The sequence below is a fragment of the Amblyraja radiata genome, chromosome 13 (assembly GCF_010909765.2).
Source record: "Amblyraja radiata isolate CabotCenter1 chromosome 13, sAmbRad1.1.pri, whole genome shotgun sequence".
Taxonomy (NCBI): Eukaryota; Metazoa; Chordata; class Chondrichthyes; order Rajiformes; family Rajidae; genus Amblyraja; species Amblyraja radiata.
This window is the reverse complement of record NC_045968.1, coordinates 14,417,840-14,443,760: the sequence shown is the minus strand read 5'-3', so window position 1 is coordinate 14,443,760 and position 25,921 is coordinate 14,417,840. Positions and strand designations below refer to the sequence as shown.

The following is a 25,921-nucleotide window of genomic DNA, read 5'->3' as shown; positions in this document are numbered from 1 at the left end:
GAAACATGTTCCCGATGCTGGGGGAGTCCAGAACCAGGAGCCACAGTTTAAGAATAAGGGGTAGGCCATTTAGAACTGAGATGAAGAAATCTTTTTCACACAGAGAGTTGTGAATTTGTGGAATTCTCTGCCACAGAAGGCATTGGAGGCCGATTCACTGGATGCATTCAAAAGAGAGTTCGATAGAGCTAGCGGAATCAAGGGATATGGGGAGAAGGCAGAAACGGGGGTATTGATTGTGGATGATCAGCCATGATCATATTGAATGGCGGGGCTGGCTCGAAGGGCCGAATGGTCCACTGTGCCTATTGTCTATGTATCTATGTATGATCATCAGAGAATAAATAAGACCATAGGATGTCCCTTTAACTTTGAAAATACTCAGGTGATACTTGACTGCAGATACTTTTCTTACAGTAGATTATTACTTTTTGGAAATGTTAATAATTTGTCTTTATCTGTTAATTGATTCTGAGTTGCACACCTGGTGACATGGCAGTTGTCAGTTTCTGTTCCCACTACTAAAGGTATTGTACTGTAAAGAGAGCCCTATTTTTCCAGATGTTCTCGAATGTGAAACACATTTCTTTCCGTTTAGTAATATATATATATTTTGCTGTTGCAGAAATGCCACCATGCAGATACTAAAGCAAGATTAATTGATAACCACTGTTCCAGTGCAGCTCGGTGTAGAATTGCTCTTCACATTTGTCCTTGGACTCTATGCTTCTGATTTCACCATTTTTTAAAAACAAATTCAGATCATAGCCATATGTGCCCATTTTGGGGACGAATTATTCTTTAATTCCCTTTATTCACCCCCCCCCCCCCCCCCCCCCCTTCACCTGTATCCATCTATCACTTGCCAGACTTTGTCCCACTCACATCTAATTACTAGCTTTCTCCCCCTTCCTACAATCAGGCTTAAGAAGGATCCCGACCAGAAACGTCACCTATCAAAGGGTAGCTAATGTAACCCCACTTTTTAAGAAAGGAGGGGGAGAGAAAACAATTATAGACCAGTTAGCCTGACATCGGTAGTGGGGCAGATGCTTGAGTCGATTATTAAACATGTAATAGCAGCAGATTTGGAAGGCAGTGCAGGTTCACCAGGTTAATTCCTGGGATGTCGGGACTGACATATGATGAAAGAATGGATCGACTGGGCTTATATTCACTGGAATTTAGGATGAGAGGGGGAACATAGAACATATAAAATTCTTAAGGGATTGCACAGGCTGGATGCAGGCAAAAATGTATCCGATGATGGGCGAGTCCAGAACCAGGGATCACATTTTAAGAATAAGGGGTCGGCCATTAATACTGAGATGAGGAAAAACCTTTTGAGCCAGATAGTTGTGAATCTGTGGAATTTCTCTGCCACAGAAGGCAGTGGAGGCAATTCACTGGATGCATTCAAGAGAGAGTTAGATATAGCTTTTGGGCTGCTGTAATCAAGAGATATGGAGAAAAAGCAGGAACAGGGTAATGAATTCTGGGTGATCAACCATGATCATATTGAATTGTGGTGCTGGCTTGAAGGGCCGAATGGCCTACTCCTGCACCTACTTTCTATGTTTCTATCCATGCTCTCCAGAGATGCTGCCTAGCCTGCTGAATTATGACAGCATTGTGCTCTTTTTTTTTAGAAAGCAGCACCTGCAAGTTCCTTGTGTCTACATGATAATATGGGTTATGCAATAAACATTGACCATTCCAATTTGTTAATTCCAACATTTTTTTCTGTTCTTTTATATTTGAGCAGCTTTCTGGAATAGAGTTGGAAACCTTTTGAATCTGTCAAGAATGTGGTAATTGAGCCACACCTGAGGTTGATCATATAACCATATAACCATATAACAATTTCAGCACGGAAACATGCCATCTCGGCCCTACAAGTCCGTGCCGAACACTTTTTTCCCTTAGTCCCACCTGCAGGAGTAGGCCATTCGGCCCTTCGAGCCTGCACCGCCATTCGATATCATGGCTGATCATCCAACTCAGTATCCCATCCCTGCCTTCTCTCCATACCCCCTGATCCCTTTAGCCACAAGGGCCACATCTAACTCCCTCTTAAATATAGCCAATGAACTGGCCTCAACTACCTTCTGTGGCAGAGAATTCCACAGATTCACCACTCTCTGTGTAAAAAATTATTTTCTCATCTCGGTCCTAAAATACTTCCCTCTTATCCTTAAACTGTGACCCCTAGTTCTGGACTTCCCCGACATCGGGAATAATCTTCCTGCATTTAGCCTGTCCAACCCCTTAAGAATTTTGTAAGTTTCTATAAGATCCCCCCGCAATCTTCTAAATTCTAGCGTGTACAAGCCGAGTCTATCAAGTCTTTCTTCATATGAAAGTCCTGCCATCCCAGGAATCAGTCTGGTGAACCTTCTCTGTACTCCCTCTATGGCAAGAATGTCTTTCCTCAGATTAGGAGACCAAAACTGTACACAATACTCCAGGTGTGGTCTCACCAAGACCCTGTACAACTGCAGTAGAACCTCCCTGCTCTTATACTCAAAAACTGTGATTTGTTTAGGTTATTATCATCACCTGTACCAAGGTACAGTGAAAAGCTTTTTTGTTGCTAGCTATGCAGTCACCGAAAAGACTAGACAAGCCATCCACAGTGTACAGATACAGGATAAATGAAGTTTGATCTCAGTGTGGAAGTCAAAACCTTTGACTCCCACATAGCAAACATTCAAATTGAATAAGATCCATGTATGCTGAAAAGCCTACAAAGGGAGAGAAGCAATAAAAAGTACCAAAATAAGAATTCATGTGGTAGCTCTAAAAATCATCACAATAGAGATGTATCATCATCATCCTGGAAAGACATGTTGCATTACCCCACCCACTCCCCGAACTTCAACCTTGCAAACTGCTTGGATGTGCCTTGGGAAATGGTTGGTTACTTGCCATCAGACCCAAGGCACCAGGGATTGTGGTAACTATTCACAGTTTGAAACTGAAAGATAATTAGGATAATTGCAGAAGCAACAGGTGGCGACAGCCTTTGTTCACATCTTTCTAGAGATGCTGAGACTATGAGAGTGTCATTAAAACACTCCTCTGAGGCTCTTAATGAGGAGAAGTTCCCAGAAGCAAAGGAACTGAGGGAAATGAATAGAGAAAAATGCTGGAGGAACTCAGCGGGTGAGGCAGCATCTATGGAATGAAGGAATGGCTTAAGTCCTCCCTCCACCACCTCCAGTTTAAATTCCATTTGGAATATTTTGGAGGACCAAGAACCAAGAATTGGTGATGTTTCGAGTCTCCACCCGAAACGTCACCTATTCCTTTGCTCCATAGATGCTGCCTCACCCGCTGAGTTTCTCCAGAATTTTTGTCTACCTTCGATTTTTCCAGCATCTGCAGTTCTTTCTTAAACGAGGGAAATGAATACATCTGAATTACTAAAGAGGAGGTTCTAGCAGCCATGAGGGATATTACAGTGGCTAAATCACCAGGGCTTGACATGATGTGGGGTGACGCCTGTATGCTCGTGAGTAGTCGCCCACAGAGTCGTACCTGTTTCTGGTCCCCTCTGGATTTTCAACATGTTGAAATTTTTCGGCAACCTGCTGCGACAATGATGGGTGCCGGCAGTCGCCGAAAAAATTGTATACGTGGGACAGGCCCTTAAGGATACAGCAGGACAGAGATCAGCTGGGAAAGTGGGCAGAACAATGGAAGGGTGAATGTAATCCAGATAAGTGAGCTCATGGAATTTGGGAAGTCAAATTCAGGTAGGATATGTGGAATAATTGGCAGGGATTGTCAGATTGTTGAAGAACAGGGGAACCACAGGGTGTAAGTCCATAGCTCACTGAAAGTGGTGTCACAGGTGGACAGGGTATTGATGAAGCCAACTGCAAAGGTTATTGACCTGGAAATGAATCAATTTCTCACTAATTGGTTTCTTGAGGTTTTTTGTCTATATTTGAGATCTCCAGCAACTGAACAAATTTGCCACTCAATAAAAATAGTACAAACAATGAGCTTAAGAGGCTTTATCTTTAAAATAGTGACGCTAATGTTTAGGTTTTACTAATGCACCCAGAAAGCTTCAGTAGAATCACTGATGATTCTGCCATCTGTGTGTGAAGAAAGGGTTCTTTAAAAATGATTATGCAGGAAATTATGATAGTTTAAAGCCAATATAAACATAGCAGAAAGTTGGGAGTGTCATGGATAGGAAGTGTGTGCAAATGTATAATACAGATATTTAATTTTATTCTTTTATTCAGTCCGAGAAACTACGGTAAAGTCTGCTTCTGATCCTCCAATGTGTCAAAAGCCATATGAACGTACAGCTTTATCCCAGAACCTTCAGCCAATCTCGCCTGCAATGATGCCACCATCCTCGCAGTTGTTACCCACACAGATGTTTAAATCATCCAAGTCAGAGATTGATCTTTTATCACAAGAAAAAACACCACCTTTTGATGCAGACCAAGATCCTGTTTTAGCAGATCTCTGTCGACCACTACATTGTAAATTGTGCAATGTCTCTCTCAATTCAACGCAGCAAGCACAGGCACACTACCAGGTAAGTGGAACAACAATTCATTGAATGTGCATCTGCGAATACAATGATACTCTATTGAAATGACCAGGTGATCGTTTCGCTGAAACATTCACTCAGTCCGCGTGAACCAACCTGATCTCACGGTTGCTGGCCACTTTAATTCTCCTTCCCATTCCGACACAGACCTTTCTGTTCTCGGTCTCCTCCATTGTCAGAGTGAGGCTAAACGCAAATTGGAGGAACAGCATCTCATATTTCACTTGGGCACCTTACACCCCAGTGGTATGAATGTTGATTTCTCTCACTTCAGGTAGCCCCGGCATTCCCTCGCCCTCTATCCCACCCCCACCCAAGTCGCACCAGCTTCTCAGTTTCACCCTACAAACAGCTCACAATGAGCCTGTTTTGTTTATCGTCTTTACTTTTTTGCATATCTTTCATTCATTGTTCTTTATCTCTCCACATCATCGTCTATATCTCTTGTTTCCCTTATCCCTATCCAGTCTGAAGAAGGGTCTCGACCCGAATCGTCATCCATTTCTCACTACCAGCGCACGCTGCCTTCGGGATGGCTGCCCATCTCTTTGCAGAGTGTGGTTCTGCAAAGAAAGTCTGGAGAGGTTTGCAAGGGTCCCTGTCACAATTTATTCCGAACAGCTCCGTCACAAAGGACTCTGTGATTTACGGACTGTTCCCAGGGGCGCATTCAGAGACTGACATCGAGTGCTGCTGGAAGGTCATCAACTCGGTGAAGGACGCTCATTGGTCTGCCCGAGCTTTGACCTCCCAGCGGAGCGGGATGTCCGTCAGGGAATGTTGCCAACTGACCCGCTGCAGACTGCAGGAGTACATGCTGAGGGACGCACTGAAGCTTGGCGCAGCCAACGCCAAGGCTCATTGGGGGTGGACCACAGTCTAGGGTCTTTCCGCTGCTGGACATGGGGGGCAGGGTGTGGTCGAGGCGCCCCTCAAAATAAGGGAAGGGATTCCACGATAGGGGGCCACATGAGTGGCAAGGGTAGGGGAGAAATTTGTGTAATTTGAGCAATGTGTGTAAACAGTATTGAATGTTTGTATAGCCTCCGAAAATGTTGGATGAATTTTTTTGCACGGTTCATGTATTGTATATATTTATTACTTGAACAAATTAAAAAAAAAAAAAAACCTTCTCTCCAGAGATGCTGCTGCCTGGCCCATTGAGTTACTACAGCATTTTGCGTCTATCTTTGGGGTAATTTTATTTCCTTACCAGAGGAGGAGAGCAGCTGGAGAAAATCAGCAGGTCCGGCAACTTCTGCGGGGGAGAAATGGACTGTTGATGTTTCAATAGACAATAGATGCAGGAGGAGCACCACCATTCAATGTGATCATGGCAGATCATCCCCAATCAGTACCCCGTTCCTGTCTTCTCCCCATATCCCCGGACTCCACTATCTTTAAGAGCCCTATCTAGCTCTCTCTTGAAAGTATCCAGAGAACCGGCCCCCGCCGCCCTCTGAGGCAGAGAATTCCACAGCCTCACAACTCTCTGTGAGAAAAAGTGTTTCCTCGTCTCCGTTCTAAATGGCTTGCACCTTATTCTTAAAATGTGGTCCCTGGTTCTGGGCTCCTCCAAAATCGGCTCTTGCCCGAGCTGTGCCTTGCTATCATTTCAGCAGCAAACTTGATATTGGAGTATGTTAAAAGTGAGGAGGTAATTAATGTAAGGTAGACAAAAATGCTGGAGAAACTCAATGGTGAGGCAGCATCTATGGAGCAAAGGAAATAGGCGACTTTTCGGGGCGAGACCCTTCTTCAGACGGGTGATCATTGGTCAGCGCGGACTCAGTGGGCCGAAGGGCCTGTTTCCACGCTCTATCTCTAAACTCTAAACCATGAATTTGAATTCTTAGATACCAGCGGGTTTAGAGAAGCAAATATATAATGTAAGTACTGAAGGTTTCTGTTTGAATTCACAGGAAGGTCAAATTGCTTCTATGTGAAGAATCACTTTATTCTGTTGCATGGCAACTTGACAGAAGCTGAGATAGCATCCACATTCAGCCACGTTCACATTTCCATCTAAACAGTGCACCCTGCATTTTAATGATAAAAGTGGAAAGTGCTGGAAAGAGAAATAGTCATTCTACAAGGCATCAATTGTGGAGTATGAAGCAAAGTTTAACGACTGTTAGGACCAAGGATAATTGATGTGACAGTTTTTTTGCCTTCGTTTATCTTCATCATATTCATCTGTAAAGATCTTAAAGATAGTGGAGTCAGGGGGATATGGGGAGAGGCAGGAACGGGGTACTGGTTGTGGATGATCAGCCATGATCACAGTAAATGGTGGTGGTGCTGGCTGGAAGGGCCGAATGGTCTACTCCTGCACCTATTGTCTATTGTAAGATAATTAGACCTCGGGAGAAAATAAATTTACTAATAAACAGAATCAGACTAGAAGTAAACATAGATCGTTAAGCTAAATCAACGAAGGGCAAAGATGAGAAAGCTGTGTGCATATATAGCTAGTTTGTTATTGAAAATACTCTCTTTTGCATAGTCATGTGATAAATAATGTTTATTTTAGGGGAAAAACCACTCGAAGAAACTTCGTAATTATTATGCAGGGCATCAGTGTGTGTCTGCTTCCAAAATGACTCATCCTGTAGATCAGCCATCAACACAGCTTCATCCTCCAGCATCCCAGGTATTGTAAATGTATGTTGGTATTGAAAAAATGTCTGAAAATTACAACTTGTGTCTTCTGGAAGGGGCAGAACTCATTTAGCATTAGGGTTGAATTTGATACATTGTAGCGAGGCCAGACAGGTTGAGCAAAGTGATTTTTATTTTTAATAAAAACGAAACAAAACTCGTGAAGTACGCGTGTCTGACTGAACTAACAATAACAGCTCCTGTTACCGGGAGGAGCGCTGACTAACCAAAGCCTACAAAGCCCGCGAATGAATCCTGGGGTCACATGACCGACCCGACCCATGATGAGGGTTCTGACCTCCCCACCCCACCACTAGGTGCCGCTACAACATTATATAATGTTTTGTTTGTATTTCAGTGTGAAGGTCTCGACCCGAAACGCCACCTATTTCCTTCGCTCCATAGATGCTGCCTCACCCGCTGAGTTTCTCCAGCATTTTTGTCTACCTTTTGTTTGTATAGTTATTTTTTCAGCACCTACACGTATCAGCATTTATAACACGTTTCATGTGCTCCTGTGTAAAGTCCCCATCACTGTAGAGCCGGTGCAACAGTGGGTGTTTAAATTATCTGCCATCTTTTTGGATTTTGAATATGATGGTGAGTGACAAAAACAGAACAACATTCCTATTCACCTGACACTAATGCTGGTTCACAGCCGTGATAGGTCTGCTGAGCTTACACTTGAAGTCCACTATTTAATGCCCTCAGTGATATACGTTCTCAAGTAAAATTAGATCACCAGAGGAAACATAAACAATATTTTGATAATGTTAAGGCATTTCGTTCTTCAAATATCATCGTGGAATCTTGGAAGTGCTGAGGCTTTTTAAAGTTCATCTTCATATCAGTTTGGTCTTTTTGCCACTCTTAACGGACAAATTGAATGACCTCAATTACCTGAGATGTTGGCCTTAATTTTAACATTCTTGTTTCATCCCATTGGATTAGGGTGAGGCAAAGAATCAAAATGCTAGTAATTGAAATCCAAGCTGTAATCTAATGTGTTTGCAGAAGTCTTCACACGTCTGCTGACAACTTAGGCTCTCCAAAAAGCTCCTGCTAAGTGATGTGCCAACCTACTTAAGTTGCATCTTTTGCTGCTGAGCTGCTTTTGTCTGATCTGATGCTTTAGATTAAATAGGGCAGCATTTCAATCCTTGCTTTATGGCAGAGGTTCACCTGCACCTCCTCCTCTGAGTTCATCTACTGTATCCATTGTTCAAGATATGGGCTCTTATACATCAGCGAGACCAAACGTAGACTGGGCGATCCTTTCGCGGAACACCTTTGCTCAGCCCACCTGAACCTACATAATCTCTCAGTTGTCGGACACTTTAATTCTCCTTCCCATTCTTACACAGACCCTTCAGTCCTGGGTCGCCTCCATGGTCAGAGTGAAGCTAAACGCAAATTGGAGGAACAGCATTTTATATTTCGCTTGGGCAGCTTACAGCCCAGTGGTATGAGTATTGATTTCTCTAACTTCAGGTAGCCCCGGCATTCCCTCTCTCTCTATCCCTCCCCCACCCAAGTCGCACAAGCTTCTCATGTTCACCCAACAAACAGTTAACAATGGCCTGTTTCCTTTATCATCGTTACTTTTTTGGCATATCTTTTATTCATTGTTCTTTATCTTTCCACATCATCGTCTATATCTCTCGTTTCCCCTATCCCTAACCAGTCTGAGGAATAGGTGACCCAAAATGTCACCCATTCCTTCTCTCCAGAGATGCTACCTATCCCGCCGAGTTAACCCAGCTTTTTGTGTCTATCTTGCCTTATGATTTTCCAGTTGTTTTCTTTGGAATATAACAACGTCTGAAATATTCAGCACTTCCGTGGAATTCACCATCCACAGATCCATTTGTATACATTGATTGTGAATTTCTAAAGGGATTTCTGATGCTATAATTCAAGCAACAAAAGCATCAATCAAATAGCAGATCCCCAAATGACTTGACATCATCCAATTAAGAGAAAGCCCAGACCTTTTGTATAATTTTACAATGTTATTGTCATAATTGCTAATCAACTTTTTTTTTCACTTAAATTGCTGAAAATTTATTTCACAACAGGAAGCTTTTTGCATGGGACAAATGAAGACTGGCATAAAGATAAAAATCTGGAAGTATTTGAGTCATTGACCTGGAATATCATTTCAGTTTCTCCCTCCACAAATGCTTTCTGAGTATTTCCACCATTTTGTGGGTGTTTATTTTTAGATTCCAGCATCTGCAGGTTTTTTTTTTTGGCTTTTAGGAGATTTAGCCCACCACTAATGAACCTGGCTGGTTTGTGATTAGCCGGTCTGTATTACCCCTTTTAAACAATGCTACTGCACAAGCAGCCTCCATCATCCAACCTGCCATCAATCATTGGAACAATGCCCTCTTAGGTAAGTTCTGCCATCTGATCTTCCCCCAAGTATACATTGCACAGGCCAGTATTCCACAACACTTTGTTTCCTGCCAACGGATCAAGCCACTAATTTATTTCACACTCCACCAATGGTATTCTCTGCCAGGAAATGTAATAATCTCTTACATTTGCATTCCTGGGATATTAAACTGGGACATAGATTACAGTGTCAAAAGCATCTTCCACATTCAGTAACACTGTCAAAAGTACTCTTGTAGGTTCAGAGTATGTATTTTAAAAATAAATGTTGTTCGGGTGGTAACACCGTTACTTTACGCCAATCAAAGAATAAAGAAAATCTGTGTTTCATGTAATATTACTACAATGTGTGATTCAAATTCTAAACAAGCATTTTAGCCACGAGTGAGCTTGGTATTTATTCATAAAGTCGAATGAAATAGCCCAGTCTGGCCACGAGGATAGACACAAATAGCCCAGAAGCCACGTGGACAGACACAAAATGCTGGAGTAACTCAGTGGGTCAGGCAGCATCCCTGTAGAGAAAGGATAGATGACGTTTCGGGTCAGAACCCTTCTTCAGATTCCAACTTGAAAAGTCACCCATTCTTTTTCTCCCGAAATGCTGCTTGACATACTGAACTACTCAAACACTGTGTGTCTTTCTTCGGTATAAGCCCGCATCTGCAGTTCCTTTCTACACAAGAAGCCACGTGGAGTGATTTTTAATCCAGTCTATCAGGGTTATACGAGCCATATAACCATATAACAATTACAGCACGGAAACAGGCCATCTCGGCCCTACAAGTCCATGCCGAACAATTATTTTCCCTTAGCCCCACCTGCCTGCACTCATACCATAACCCTCCATTCCCTTCTCATCCATATGCCTATCCAATTTATTTTTAAATGATACCAACGAACCTGCCTCCACCACTTCCACTGGAAGCTCATTCCACACCGCTACCACTCTCTGAGTAAAGAAGTTCCCCCTCATGTTACCCCTAAACATCTGTCCCTTAATTCTGAAGTCATGTCCTCTTGTTTGAATCTTCCCTATTCTCAAAGGGAAAAGCTTGTCCACATCAACTCTGTCTATCCCTCTCATCATTTTAACAACCTCTATCAAGTCCTCCCTTAACCTTCTGCGCTCCAGAGAATAAAGACCTAACTTATTCAACCTTTCTCTGTAACTTAGTTGTTGAAACCCAGGCAACATTCTAGTAAATCTCCTCTGTACTCTCTCTATTTTGTTGACATCCTTCCTATAATTGGGCGACCAAAATTGTACACCATACCCCAGATTTGGTCTCACCAATGCCTTGTACAATTTTAACATTACATCCCAGCTTCTATACTCAAGCCAAAATATAATCTTTTCTAAAATGGCTGTAAATTGACACAGAAGTATATTCACAGTATCTACATAAATTGTTTTTAAATAGTTAAAATACTTAAATGTTACTTTTTTTGTCATTGTTACCTGTACTGTGTGAGGGTTAAATATAGGGGTTTGTTATTTTGACGACGACAAAGCTCTATAGGACACAATATCAATTGCCCTTTTTTATTCATTATTTATGTCTTATTTTCCACTCAGTCAGGGTCCTCCAAGACGACAAGTCGTGTGATTCTAGCCACAGCAAACGATTACTGCAAACTCTGTGATGCCTCTTTTAGTTCTCCTGCTGTGGCGCAAGCGCATTATCAAGGAAAGAACCATGCCAAGAGACTGCGGCTGGCAGAGGCCCAGAAATCCAATTCTCTTTCGTATGTATGCTAAGAATTCCATAACACATTTTTTCAGCAAACCTTATAGTATGATAATTCTGACAATGTGAATGTTGTTTTAATTCTAAACAAAAACACAGTTAAACTTTGTTTCAACGATAGTAGGTTTCTAAATATCAGTTGCTATTTTTAGGGTCCACAGTCAAAGATGATTATTCCTCCATGTGTTCATCCTCTATGTGTATTAGGAAAGGCCGTTATCCAGCCTGTTACCAATCATTGGAACCGTGCCCTGCTAGGAAAGTTTTGTCATCTGATCTTCCCCCAAGAATGCATTGCACAGACCTGTATTCCACAACTCCTTTTATCTTCCACTGCTGGCAGCAACATTTGAATAGGACAAAAAAGAAAATGATCAAATATTTTCTAGTTTACTTTTTGCTATTTCCTATTTCTCAAGCTTTGGTTTAAATCTCATGTTGGATATTTGATTTTTTTTTTTCACACTGTATTCAGGTTATCTTCTCATATGTAGCATTGAATCTTCTTCCTTAAAGCCAGGAAGAGTTTTTAATCGTAATTTGTCTCACAAAATAATATCTTTGTATATTTGAAGAGATGCGTTGGTAATTAATAGCCGAGAGCATTATTAGAGATATTTTTTGTTTTATAGAAGAGCTTGATCTTGGGATAGACACGAAGTGTTGGAGTAACTCAGTGGGATAGGCAGCACCTCTGGAGAGAAGGAAAGGGTGATGTTTTTGGTCGAGGCAGTCTCGACCCAAAACGTTACTCCACTGAGTTACTCCAACATTTTGTGCCTTATCTTCGATTTAAACCAGCATCTGAAGAAGGGTCTTGACCCGAAATGTCACCCGTTCTTTCTCTCCAGAGATGCCTGTCCCGCTGAGTTACTCCAGCATTTTGTGTCAGCCTTTGATTTAAACCAGCATCTGCAGTTCTTTCCTACACAACTTGATCTTGGGACACAGGGGCCTTTTCAGAATAATTATTGTAATGAAGTCTATCTGGCTGGAAAGAAACATGGACATAATTTAAATCTGAGGTGGCTTTTCTCTAGCTTAGGCATTGAAACCATAATATTAAAAGAGACTAAAGAAGGAATATTAAAAGAGACTAAAGAAGGAATAGTATAATGTTGTTTTTGAACCTCTCCTAAAGATGGCAGAAACTAACTTACTTAATTTACTTATAGAAGTATAGCCCAATATTTCTTTCAATTCGGTGGCCTGCAATAAGGATGGCCAATAAGCAGAAGCCATAACTGCAAAGTCCACATTGCATGAATTATATTATTAAAATCTCAATTCAAACACACTACTCAAAGGTCTTTTCAGATCCACCAGGTACAGGTGGCGTTTAGAAAGGAATGTACTGCGTGGCCAGGAGCACATTTATTACTCATCCTTTGTTGCCACCCAAAAATGTGATGACCAGCCTTTCCTGGTTAGTGCCATCTATCTACATCCACAATGGCTAAATACAAATAATGACAATAAGTTCTAAGACGTGACATTAACATTTGTTTGCCTTTCAAAAAAAACAAAAATCCCCTTTGTAAATGATTCATGTATCATTGTCTAGGAATTGTCCTTAATCTAAGAGTCATTTTAGTAACCAAGAGGAAACAGCATCTGCAGTTCCTTCTTATGCCCCTGTCCCACTTAGGAAACCTGAACGGAAACCTCTGGAGACTTTGCGCCCCATCCAAGGTTCCCGGAGGTTGCAGGTGGTTGCCGGAGGGTGCAGGTAGTGGAAGCAGGTAGGGAGACTGACAAAAACCTCCAGGAAACGCATGGAAGCCTTGGGTGGGGCGCAAAGTCTCCAGAGGTTTCCGTTCAGGTTTCCTAAGTGGGACGGGGCATTACACTAAGAATTGAGTTATTCAGAGAAAAAAATTGTCAATTTCTCAAAGTAAATACTATACTCAAAGGTCTGTACTCAAAGTAAAATGTATTCTCAATATGCATTTAATTTGTACTGAGCAGAATGTTTCAAAGGTTTCAAAGGTCTTTTATTGTCACGTGTACCAATTAAGGCACAGTGATATTCATATTATCATACAGCCATACTAAAAAACGCAACAAGACACACAACTACATAAGTTAACATAAACATCCACCACAGTGGATTCCCCAAATTCCTCACTGTGATGGAGGCCAATAAAGTCTAATCTTCTTCCCTCATTTTTTTCCTGCGGCCGGGACAGTCGGGGTGATCGAAGCTCCCGCAGCCGGCGGTCGAAGCGTCCGTACCGGGCAATCGAAGCTCCCTCGTCGGGGCGATCGGAACTCCCGCGTCGGGGCGATCGGAACTCCCACGTCGGGGTGGTCGAAGCTCCTGCGGTTGAAGTTCCCGAAGTTGGTCTCTAACCTGAGACCACGATGTTAAAGTCCGCAGGCTCCCACGATTGGAGCTCAGAAGTCGATCCCCGACAGGGATCGCGAGCTCCACGATGGTAAGATTTAAACGAGAATAGGTAACATGGTTGGTGCTCCCGAATTTGGTCTCCAGCAAAGGCCACCAACTCCTCGATGTTAGGCTGCAATGGTGCACTCTGCTGTGTCTGAAACTTGCTGGACTGTCCGTGACTGCATGCTGCAGAAAATGCACAGTCCCCGGGTCCCGGGATGACATGGTAGGGACACAAAGGTTGAATGATTAAACACCTCTGGGTGCCCGCTCTACCACCCACCAAATGGAGCTCAGAGCCTGGCAGACATTGACACAGAGACAACAACCTGGCGTGAGATCTAACTATTCCTTTGGCTTATGTTTCATTCGCAAGAAGAAGAAGTTTAAATATCACAGTTTACGATCCTCCTGCTTTTGCACAACCTGGGGCTGGGAACAAGCCGAAGACATAAAACTCTCAAGCTGTTTTCTCAAGGGTTCGTCTTAAAGAAAAATCAATGGTACACAAAAATGCTGGAGAAACTCAGTGGGTGCAGCAGCATCTATGGAGCGAAGGAAATAGGCAACGTTTCGGGCTGAAACCCTTCTTCAGATGGGGGGGTGGGGGGAGGCTGGGAGAAGAAAGGAAAAAGGAGGAGGAGGAGCCCGAGGGCTGAGGGAGAGGTAGGAAGGGGAGGAGACAGCAAGGGCTAACAAAATTGTGAGAATTCAATGTTCATGCCACCAGGATGCAGACTCCCTAAGCGAAATAAGAGGTGCTGTTCCTCCAATTTCTGGTGTTGCTCATTGGCTGTGGAGGAGGCCCAGGACAGAGAGGTCGAATACGGAATGGGAGGGGGAGTTGAAAGCTGAGCCACCGGGAGGTCAGGTTGGTTAATGCAAAAATCAATTAAAGAATTGGTTAAAGAAAAATTAATGTCATGCTTGCACAACGCAGGTGGAATGATATCACTTTCTCCGGAAATAGTGACAATTTTTGCGTGTATATTTTATTCACGAAGTAGTATTTGTGAAATTATCATTGCACATTGTCAAATCAAGCCTTGTGGAGTAACTGATGTCATTCCACACACACGCAGCAGCCTCCAGGCACGTCACACAGGCAGAGAGAAGATCTCAATAGTAAATAGTCTACTTCCAGCACAGAGTACCCAACATTTTGTTATCAGCTTTCAAATTTTCATTGTGCAGCAAGGAACCGCAGATGCTGGTTTATATTGATGATAGACACAAAGTGCTGGAGTAACTCAGCGGGTGCTGACATTGGGTGGCGCCAGCAATGGCTGCCTTGCCAACAGTCTGTCTGTCCCTTCCTTCTCTGTTGTTTTTTTTAGTATGTGTTAAATGTATGTTTTTAGTGTTCTTTAGCTTGTTTTACGTGGGTGGTTGGGTAACTTTTTTTTAATTTCTTACCTCGACGGAGATGAGATTAGTATCGTATCTCCGTCTGAACATTTCTCAGCCGGATTACCTTGAACCATTGCCCAGGTCAGGGAAAAAGCAGGCAGAGTTGTCACTAAGGTAGGTTTACCAGGTTAATTCCCGGGATGGCAGGACTGTCATATTCTGAGAGAACGGAGCGGCTGGGCTCGTATACTCAGGAGTTTAGAAGGATGAGAGGGAATCTTATTGAAATATATAAGATTATTAAGGGTTTGGACACGCTAGAGACAGGAAACATAGAAACCTAGAAAATAGGTGCAGAAGTAGGCCATTCCAGATGTTGGGGGAGTCCAGAACCAGGAGCCACAGTTTAAGAATAAGGGGTAAGCCATTTAGAACGGAGATGGGAAAACACTGTTTCACACAGGGAGTTGTGAGTCTGTGGAATTCTCTGCCTCAAGCTTATGCAAGCACTGATTCTACCTTTCAAAGTACAACAGGCCATTGTGTACACATGAGAAGGTTGCCTTTTCGTGCTACAGAGAATGATATCTGCAACTTTTTCTCACCGTTGAATCCAGTCCGTGTCAATATAGAAATCGGATCTGATGGTAGAGTGACAGGAGAAGCTGATGTTGAGTTTGCTACCCATGAGGATGCTGTGGCTGCTATGCCAAAAGACAAAGCCCATGTGCAGCATAGATATGTAGAAGGCGGTGGAGGTCGGTTCTCTGGATACTTTCAAGAGAGAGCTAGATTGGGCTTTTAAAGATAGCGGAGTCAGGGGATATAGGGAGAAGGCAGGAACGGGGTACTGATTGGGGATGATCAGCCATGATCACATTGAATGGCGGTGTTGACTCGAGGGGCCGAATGGCCTACTCCTGCACCTATTGTCTAATTACTGCGCAGATGATTACGCAATGAATTCAATAGATTCAAGAGAGTTTATTGTCACGTGTCCCAGATAGGACAATGAAATTCTTGCTTTGCTTGAGCTCAACAGAATATAGTAGGCGTGAATAATACAGTGTAAGTATGTGTACAGTGTATGTGTAAGTAGTCATGTCTGTCAGCGTTTGCTGTCGGAAAATAGATGAATGATGGATTGAATGGGCGGGCTGTTCTGTGAGGAAAACTTGATTGACCATGTTTGTATCTGCTGGACTTCCAAAAACGAAGAGGTGACTCAATTGAAACGTATAAAAACCTGAGCAGTCTTGATAAAGTTGAAGGCACCAATTGTTTTGTTGTGTCGAAAATCTAGAACCTGGATCACAGTTTGAAAATAAGAGGACATCCATTTTAGACATTTGCACATTTCAGATGAGGGATATTTTTTTCTCTCTTAATTGTTATAAATCTGTGGAACATTATCTTCAAAGAGTCTTTGATAAAGTTTAAGGCAGCAGTAGATGTTACCGACAACAGATGGTAGAATCTGGAGTAAGAAACAAACAGCTGGACCAAACCACAACGTGCTGGAGGAATTCTGTGGGTCAGGCAACATTTGTGTGCGGAGGAAAGGAATTGTCCACTTTTTGGGTCAAGATTCTGCATCGGGACTGGGGTAGAAAAAGGTTAGTGGGCATAAGCAGCTATGTTAAGGTCATAATCAGATCAGCCACGACCTGAACGAAAGGTGGGGCAGGCTTTCTGGGGCTTGCTTTAGGGTTAGGGAAGGGTGTCCCTACTGAAACCATCCTACCAACAATGAAAGAGCCATTCCGAGCTGCTATCTACCTCATTGAACACCCTCAGACTATCTTTAATCAGACTTTATTGGACTTTATCTTGTACTAAACATTATTCCCTTTATCATGTATCTACACACTATGGACGGCTTGATCGTAATCATGTGTTGTCTTTCCGCTGACTGGTTAGCACGCAACAAAAAGCTTTTCACTGTGCCTCGGCACACGTGATGATAAACTAAACTAAAACTAACTAAAGAGGCATAAGCCTGCTCCTAATTTGTATGACATGAGATGTAAGTGGAAATCAGTGCTGCCACATTACTCAAACTAGAAACTAGCATGCAGCAGAAGAATGAATGAATGAATAAGTTTATTGGCCAAGTATTCACATACAAGGAATTTGCCTCGGTGCTCCGCCCGCAAGTGACAACATGACATACAGTGACAGTTAGGAATGACACATAAAACATTAAATAAGGTATCTTGCTCTACACTTGCTAAATATTTTGAGTAACTGAAATAAAAGAAAATAAATTGTATGATCATTAAATATATCAATAACAGAGAATTGTAATTCTGCAGAGAAGCAACCGAGCTCACAAAGAGAAGGCAAAGGAAAGAAGGGAGTGCATTTAAAGTGGTGCCAAATCGTCGCAATCTACACGGAGTTCAAAATACTCTTGGTATGTAATGTTTTCTGTTTGCCAAGGTGTTTAAATATTTGCCACATCATAATGTGCAACAATAAAACAAGCGTTGTATAATAAAACAAGGGGATCACTTTTCTTCCAAGAGATCTTTTGCCTTGAGCAGCCAAATCTCCGCTTCCATTCATTCACTTAATACTTAAAGCTATTATTTAAAATATTTTACTGTGCACTTTTTGACCTTTCTGAATCAGGATCAGGAAAATTGCTCCAACAGATATGAACAAAATATGATTTCCCCAGAATTACAGGAACCTACGATTAAATTGGCATCACCAACTAGAGAGCGGTCCTGAGTTACCATCCACATCATTGGAGACCCTTGGACTATCTTGAATCAGGCTTTACTGGGCTTCATCTTGCACTAAACATTATTTTCTTTATCCTGTGTCTGTACACTGTGGGTGGCTTGATGGTAATTATGTGTAGCCTTTCTGCTGACTGGATATCACGTAACAATAAGCTTTTCACTGTACCTCGGTACACTTGACAATAAACTAGCTAAACTAAATTAGAGATGATTTATTTTAAATAAATCTGATTAAATGATTTTTAATACTAAAGCTACCTGACGAAGGGTCTCGACCCGAAAAGTCGCCCATTCCATCTCTCCAGAGATGCTGCCCGTCCCGCTGAGTTACTCCAGCATTTTGTGTCTACCTTCCTATCTGAAGACTAGTTAAGTCTGTTGCTGGCATAAAATAAGGAGGCAATGGATACATGGAATGATGGGAATACTTTATAAAGCCAGTTGGATTAAGTGTGCAAATGGCCAACATACATCTACACCAATGTTCAGTGCAGTGCTGAACATATTAAAAACGGAGTCTGGTATTCATGATATAGAATTGAGCCATAACAGAAAACTCTGGATCATAATTTGCCAAATTCCACTAAAAGATATGCACATTTAACGACCCTATTGGAGCAGAATAGACCATTTGATAATGACTTGTATAACTGAATTGTACAATTGAAGTAGGACATTGAAATTAGAGTGTATCATTTATGATTTATCAGTCCACTTTCTGTATTGAAGACACTATTTCTAAAATTGATGTCTACATCTGAGGGACCAATTTATCTCTGCCCTGTCAGAGTTTGACAGGGGATTGAGGGGTGAGGAGTATTTTACAGGGGAAATGGTTGATATTGAAACATGCTGCCAGCGAAGGTGAACAGTTTAGTTTATTGTCATGTGTACTGAGGTACGGTGCAAAGATTCCAATGTTTGGTGATGGAATGAGATACAATGACTACATTTAAGATGCATCCGACAGGCAAGGCACGTTAGGATGTGCTCCTAATGCAGTCAATTTACACAGAGATTTGGAAGTTGCAAGATGGCGACTATCTGCAATCTGTTCCAGAAGAGGATCTATTGTACTCGCGAATGATATGGTTTGACTGGAAACCGTGAGGAACAAGTGATTTTCCGTATCTCAGTACATATGACAGTAATAAACAATCACAATAATACTTTATTAGCCAAGTATGTTTTGCAACATACGAGGAATTTCATTTGCCAAGTCAGTCATACAAATAAAAAGCAACAGAACACACAAAATACATTTAAACATAAACATCCACCACAGTGACTCCTCCACATTACTCACTGTGATGGAAGGTGGAAAAAAGTTAAAATCTCTTCCCTTCTTTCCTCTCCCGGGATCGGGGGCCTCGAGCCCTCCATTGACAGGACGATCTTGACTCCCGTAGCCGGCGGCGTTTGGGCCCTCCGCATCGGGGTGATCAGCTCCTGTATCCGGGGGGGGGGGGGGATGTCAGCTCCCCCGCGCCGGGCGATCGAACTCCACGTCGGGGCTGGTCGAATTACTACATGTCCTGGGCAAAAGGGTTGTCATGGATGTGGTGTGTCAACAGGCTCAATTCTCAGCTGTACAACTCTGATTCAATGAGTGTTGATGCCAACTTTCCAATGGGTCCTGTTGCTGGACACCTCATGGAATCCAACAATGGAGTGGGGAAACTCCATTGGGGAATCTGGTCTCAATCCTTGTGCAGGTTTGATGTGGAACAAGGTCATGTGAGTCTGCTCATTTGTTGGGTATTGTTTGATGAGAAGAAAGGTCGGTTACATTCTTTATATTATTTGTTTCTTTTCATGTCTTTAATTACTTTAGCGTTGTTAAATATGATTTTTTAATGTTATATGATTTTATTTGTTTACTTCATATGTAATCGTTTGTAAATGTTTCTGAATGTAAGGGACATTCAAAGGCATTGGGTGGCCTTGTCAGATGGTTGAGTTGAAGAGATTTTATTCCCATCTTTCACATGCCTGTAAAGAAGTCTCAATGACTGATTTCTATCTTTAAGACGTTTCATTAGCTTGTTCTGGTCTGTCCACATCGCTCAATCACATTGCTTAGCTAAAGGATTATCTAGACAAGCAGGATGGGCCTTTGAGATCCAGAGCAGATGAGTTCAGGTGTTTGTGGAGCTTGAGTGGGCAGAAGAGGCCCCCTCCCGGCACAATCTACACCAGGGGTTCCCAGCCTTTTTTGTTTACCCCTGGCAACTTCAATAGGCAATAGGTGCAGGAGTAGGCCTTTCGGCCCTTCAAGCCTGCACCGCCATTCAATGTGATCATGGCTGATCATCCCCAATCAGTATCCCGTTCTGCCTTCTCCCCATATCCCCTGACTCTACTATCTTTAAGAGTCGTATCTAGCTCTCTCTTGAAAGTATCCAGAGAACTGGCCTCCACCACCCTCTGAGACGTTGGTCCTGTTTCCATACTGTATCACACTATGACTCTATGAGAAGATATCAATGAGCCACTGTCATATTAACATTAGAGCTAAATGCTGGTGGATAAATCCTCGTTTTTGATAACTTATCAGCAGTGTATTTCACAAGATCAAATAATAAGATAACAATAAGTATTGATTGAACATCATATCCTTAATTTTTAACTTTTATTTGTCAGTGCATTTGTTTACAAGGCAAGTAAGTGCAAGGAAATGCAATGATCTTTAAAAACCCTTCATCAAAAACATTATCTGTACCTAGGTCCTTATTTTAATCCTCGTTCGAGGCAGCGGATTCCACGCGACCTAGCAATGTGCGTGACGCCCAGTGGACAGTTCTATTGCTCCATGTGTAACATTGGAGCCAGTGAGGAGCAGGAATTCCGGTTGCACCTTGAAAGCAAACTGCACAAGTGCAAAGTATCAGAGCAGCGATACCGCAGTGAGATGGAGAATCTTGGATATGTATGAAGGTTGGGAAATACGCGCATCTTGAAACTTTAGGAGAATGCTTATAATTGTCACAATATCTATCCAGAATGTTGAAACTGCAAGAAATGATTGAGGCCATTTTAACTGTACAAAATTCTCTTGTTTAAAGTCAAAGTGTATTTTATGTTTGCTTAATATTTTATTTAACGTTACTAGGTGTAAAGTATTAACTGATTGCTTTATAATCAATTTTTGTCCCTTAAAAGGAATGTGGGATTGGTCATAAGATGCTTTTACAAATGATTTGGAAATGTTTGAGTCATTTAATATTTGTTTTTTCTTCTACAATTTTTCCAACAAATTGTTTCTTTGTTACAATTTTAATGTCATTCTAATTTAATCTCTTATTATATTTATTTATTTTTGTTTAGTAATATATAATGGTCTTCTGAATTCAGTCCTGAAGGTGATATTCTAGTAAATGTTCAACGTTGATCATTCCTTTACTGTTGACTATCTTTACAAAGAGTATCTCACCATCAGGATCTCTGTTGGATAATTATAACACTGAATAAACCATAAGATTAATATCCATTTCAGAAACTGGAGTTAATGAATTTAATGATGTGATATTATGAATTAGCCAAAGTTGAAGCTGTGTTGGACTGCACTAGACCACAGTGCATAGACACACAGATAATAGTTGTAATTGGGCTCATTATTTCAGCCACCACTGGCATTGCCAGCATGTACTGTTTAAACAGTCAACAACAGAAGAAAATACAGATGCTGTTGCTGTTATTAACCTTGCGACTTGAAATAATATTTTAAAGAAATATCTTAACGATATTCCCCCATTAACCATTGTTTCACGATGCCAAAATCTCAACGAAAATAATCTGCAAGAGAGTCATTTTAAAGCTCAAAATTGTCAAGTGAAATGATTTTTGCAAAATGATCAGAAGCAGTCTCGGAATTTGATGGATAAAATCCTTTTCAAGGTTTTACATATATGACTTGTTGTGAAATACTTATCAGAGCTGGGAGGATTAGTTATAAGTAACTACAAATAGTTTTTAAAAAATGGTACCCTGGATCGGCAATGAGTTAAGGGGAATATTAGCAGAGAATATTCTGCACGGGTTCCATTTTAATAATCGATAAGGGTTACTTTCATAACTTCCATACTAGTTGTGTATTCTATACACTCGTATCCCTTATCATTGGCTGCCTAGACTATCTTTAAAAACCATTGGACAAGGATCTTTTTATTAAATGCTAGTGTTTAAAGAATATTCTTTATCAAATTATAGTTTATTTTTTATAATTTTTTATGGAGGTAAAATTGTACTAAACTTTTCTATCATTATGCTCATTGTTATATTTTTCTCCGTGCCAGACTTAATGTGAAAGATGACAATCTGTTTTGTGTTTATGATATAAAAGCTATTCAAATTGAGTCTTTCAGGTTTACATGACAGATGTTGTTATTAAACAAGTGCATTTATAAATGTATCTGGCCCAGGCTATGACTGCTGCATGATTGTACCTGCTTGGTTGTAGCCATGGTACAATCTGTTAGTTGATATCTCCATTTCAAACATAACACGCCTTTATTTTTAATGTTTCATCTCGCAATCTAACAAGAATCGTTACAGAATTCCACATAATGTGCGTAAAAATTAATCGCAGCTGGCATTTAGCTGACGTGTTGAAATGAATAAAATATAACTTTTATGTTGGAGTGTAAACATGATCAATCACGCAAATAAGAAACTGGATGAATTACCGAATTCAGCTACAAGAATGCATCACCTGAAAGTACCTTTGTCTTTTAGTTTTAATTTTGCACAATTTTATGCATGTACTTTCTGTAAACCTGTGGAATAAAATAATTTTAATTTTAATTTTGTTCAGCCTGTTTTCTTTATGGTTCTATTTGGTGCAAATGGTAAAAGTGAATAATTTGGCTGTGTTTTTCCTCAAAAATAATGTGCTATACTTCCTTCTAATAAGTAAACCCAGAACATATCCATTCCCATTTTCCATATAGTTTTATGTACCTCTGCCTTCGGCCTCTACTTGTTCAAAGACCCCACCCCCAGCTTATCCAATATTTCCTCCCAGCTGCAGTTCTCCAATTCTGGCAGCAACCTCACAAAAGATAGACACAAAATGCTGGAGTAACTCAGCGGCATCTTGGAAAACGAGGATTGGGTGACGTTTTGGGTGGAGACTTGCAGCCACAGCATCCTCACACATCTCTGCTGCATTCTCGTGAGATGGGCCACAGGTCTCCTCCAACACTTCCTGTATGAAATTGAATCTTTCATTTTGGAACACTTATTTTCAATAAATGTACAAATCATGAACAGATGCAAGCTTCTATTTAAGTTCTGCTGTTCTTTTATCCCTTCCTAAACGTTGCCAAAACCTAACTTTTATCTAATTTTCAGTTATCTTTCCATTGGCCTCTTGTTCATTGTCTTGTAAGATATACTGGAACATGTTACTTAATGGAAGACACCAAGTAAATGTACGTTTTTTAAACCGTTTAAAATATATTTGGACAGGTGCATGGATAGCCTAGGTTTAGAAGGATTTGGGCCAATTGCAAACCTAGAGAAACAAGGTTTGCAAAATCACACACAGAGTGCTGGAGTAACTCAGCGGGTCAGGCAGCATCTGTGGAGAACATGGACAGGTGATGTTTTGGATCAGGACTCTTCCTGACCTGAAGGCGCCCAACCCGAAACATTACCTATCCTTGTTCTCCAGAGATGCTGCCTGACCCCATGTAAATGTACTCGCTTGGAATTATTGTCTAATTCTGACTTTGTGCTCATTTTCCTCGCATATCTGATTCAGTGCAGTTTTCCTAACAACTGATTGCAATTTCATTCTCCGCTTGCGCCCCACCCAAGGTTTCCATGCGGTTCCCGGAGGTTGCAGGTGGTTGCCGGAGGTTGCAGGTAGTGGAAGCAGGTAGGGAGACTGACAAAAACCTCCGGAAACCTCTGGGAACCACACCGAAACCTTGGGTGGGGCGCAAAGTCTCCAGAGGTTTCCGTTCAGGTTTCCTAAGTGGGACAGGGGCATTACTCCAACATTTTACGTCTATCTTCAGAAACATTGCTACTAATTCCACTAAACAATTCATATAAATACTGTAACGAATGGCTACTTAATACACTTTATTTTATTATTTTAAGCTCTACATATTGAAACTTCTCAAAAGGAAACAGAAAATGTTGGACATAATAAACAGGGCAGAAGGCGTCTGTAGAGATGGAGATGATATTTCACGCTGACGTATGTATTTTCTGTATTTCCACAAATGCTGCCCAATCTGTCAAGGAATTTAGCAATTTCTAATTTTCTTTCAGATTTCCAGCATCTGCGGTTTTGGTAGTGACAGCATAGAACACTGTGTGTAGGAGGGTACTGCAGATGCTGGTTTGAATCGAAGGTCAACACAAAATGCTGGAGTAACTCAGCGGGACAGGCAGCATCTCTGGAGAGAAGGAACGGGTGACGTTTCGGATCGAGACCCTTCAAAATAAGTATTGTGTGAACATGTAACTAAGTACTAAAATCATTGATAATGCATTCCTATGTTATAAGAAGTTTATACTTATAACAAAGGAGTGAACACTTTTCCATCGTAGATCAACTTCCCTTCTGCAGAAGTCGCAAGCTGAATTCATCTTGGTGGGACTTGCAATTGATCACCTTCACACTGGAGGGCAATGTTGGACAGAACTATCTTCCAACATAAACAAACGCTGTTTAATTTCCTGCAGTATGTTTGGCTTTACTGAAGCTTCTCAAAATAACAATCCACCTTTAAAATCCTACGCGTGCGAAGTGTTTTACTTACAAAGCACAAAATGAAAATAATCTTCAGCCAATATCATTGAATCTGATTTAGTTCAACTTGTCGCTTTACCTCCCCCCCTTGACTCCATCCAAGGACCAAAGCAGCCTTTCCAGGTGAGGCAGAGGTTCACCTGCACCCCCCCCCCCCCCCACTTCATCTATTGCATCCACTGCTCTAGGTGTCCGCTGCTCTACATCGGTGAGACCAAGCGTAGGCTTGGTGATCGCTTCGCCCAACACCTCCGCTCGGTTTGCAATAACCAACCTGATCTCCCGGTGGCTCAGCACTTCAACTCCCCCTCCCATTCCGAATCCGACCTTTCTGTCCTTGGCCTCCACCATGGCCTGAGTGAGTCCCACTGTAAATTGGAGGAGCAGCAACTCATATTTCGGGCTTGGGTAGTTTACACCCCAGCGGTATGAACATTGACTTCTCCAATTTCAGGTAGTCCTTGCTTTCTCCCTCTTTCCCCTCCCCTTCCCAGCTCTCCCACAGCCCACTGTCTACGGCTCTTCCTTTCTTCTTCCCGCCCCCCCCCCCCCACATCAATCTGAAGAAGGGTCTTGACCCGAAAAGTCACCTATTTCCTTCGCTCCATAGATGTTGCCTCACCCGCTGAGTTTCTCCAGCATTTTTGTCTACCCTAGTTCAACTGATGTACTGTACTACATCTACTAAAAATACCAAGCAGACGCAAGAGTCAGCAGAATCTGAATCTTGAACAAAAACACAAGGTGGTGGAGGGACTCAGCGGGTCAGGCAGCATCTGTGGAGGGAATGGACAGATGATGTTTGTGTTATAGACAATAGACAATAGGTGCAGGAGTAGGCCATTCGGTCCTTCGAGTCTGCACCGCCATTCAATGTGATCATGGCTGAGCATCCTCAATCAGTACCCCGTACCTGCCTTCTCCCCATATCCCCTGACTCCGCTATCTTAAAGAGCCCTATCTGGCTCTCTCTTGAAAGTATCCAGAGAACCAGCCTCCACCGCCCTCTCAGGCAGAGAATTCCACACACTCACAACTCTCTGTGTGAAAAAGTGTTTCCTCGTCTCCGTTCTAAATGGCTTACCCCTTATTCTTAAGGCACTTCTTGGGGACCCTTCAAGGTGGAGCAGAGGGGTGTAAAACAATATGTACATGGCAGATTAGAAGAGAGCTAGTTAATGCAGACACTGGAGACTGCAGATGCTAGAATTGAAATATGGAGTAATATAGCATGGAAACAGGCCTTTTGGCCCAACCTGGCCACACCGACCAACA

The 25,921-nt window shown here is 41.9% G+C and overlaps 1 protein-coding gene across 1 annotated transcript in view; it reads left to right on the top strand.

Annotated features, from left to right (window-relative positions):
• The window catches only part of zmat3 (zinc finger matrin-type 3), a 29,111-nt gene extending 6,428 nt beyond the window's left edge, over positions 1 to 22,683 (top strand). The window contains exons 2-6 of the mRNA XM_033032240.1: positions 4,260 to 4,561; positions 7,110 to 7,229; positions 11,217 to 11,386; positions 17,446 to 17,546; positions 20,607 to 22,683. Coding sequence (XP_032888131.1) covers positions 4,260 to 4,561; positions 7,110 to 7,229; positions 11,217 to 11,386; positions 17,446 to 17,546; positions 20,607 to 20,815 — 902 coding nt within the window. The 3' untranslated portion in view covers positions 20,816 to 22,683. The remainder of the gene's footprint in view (positions 1 to 4,259; positions 4,562 to 7,109; positions 7,230 to 11,216; positions 11,387 to 17,445; positions 17,547 to 20,606) is intronic.
• Positions 22,684 to 25,921: the final 3,238 nt, after the last annotated feature.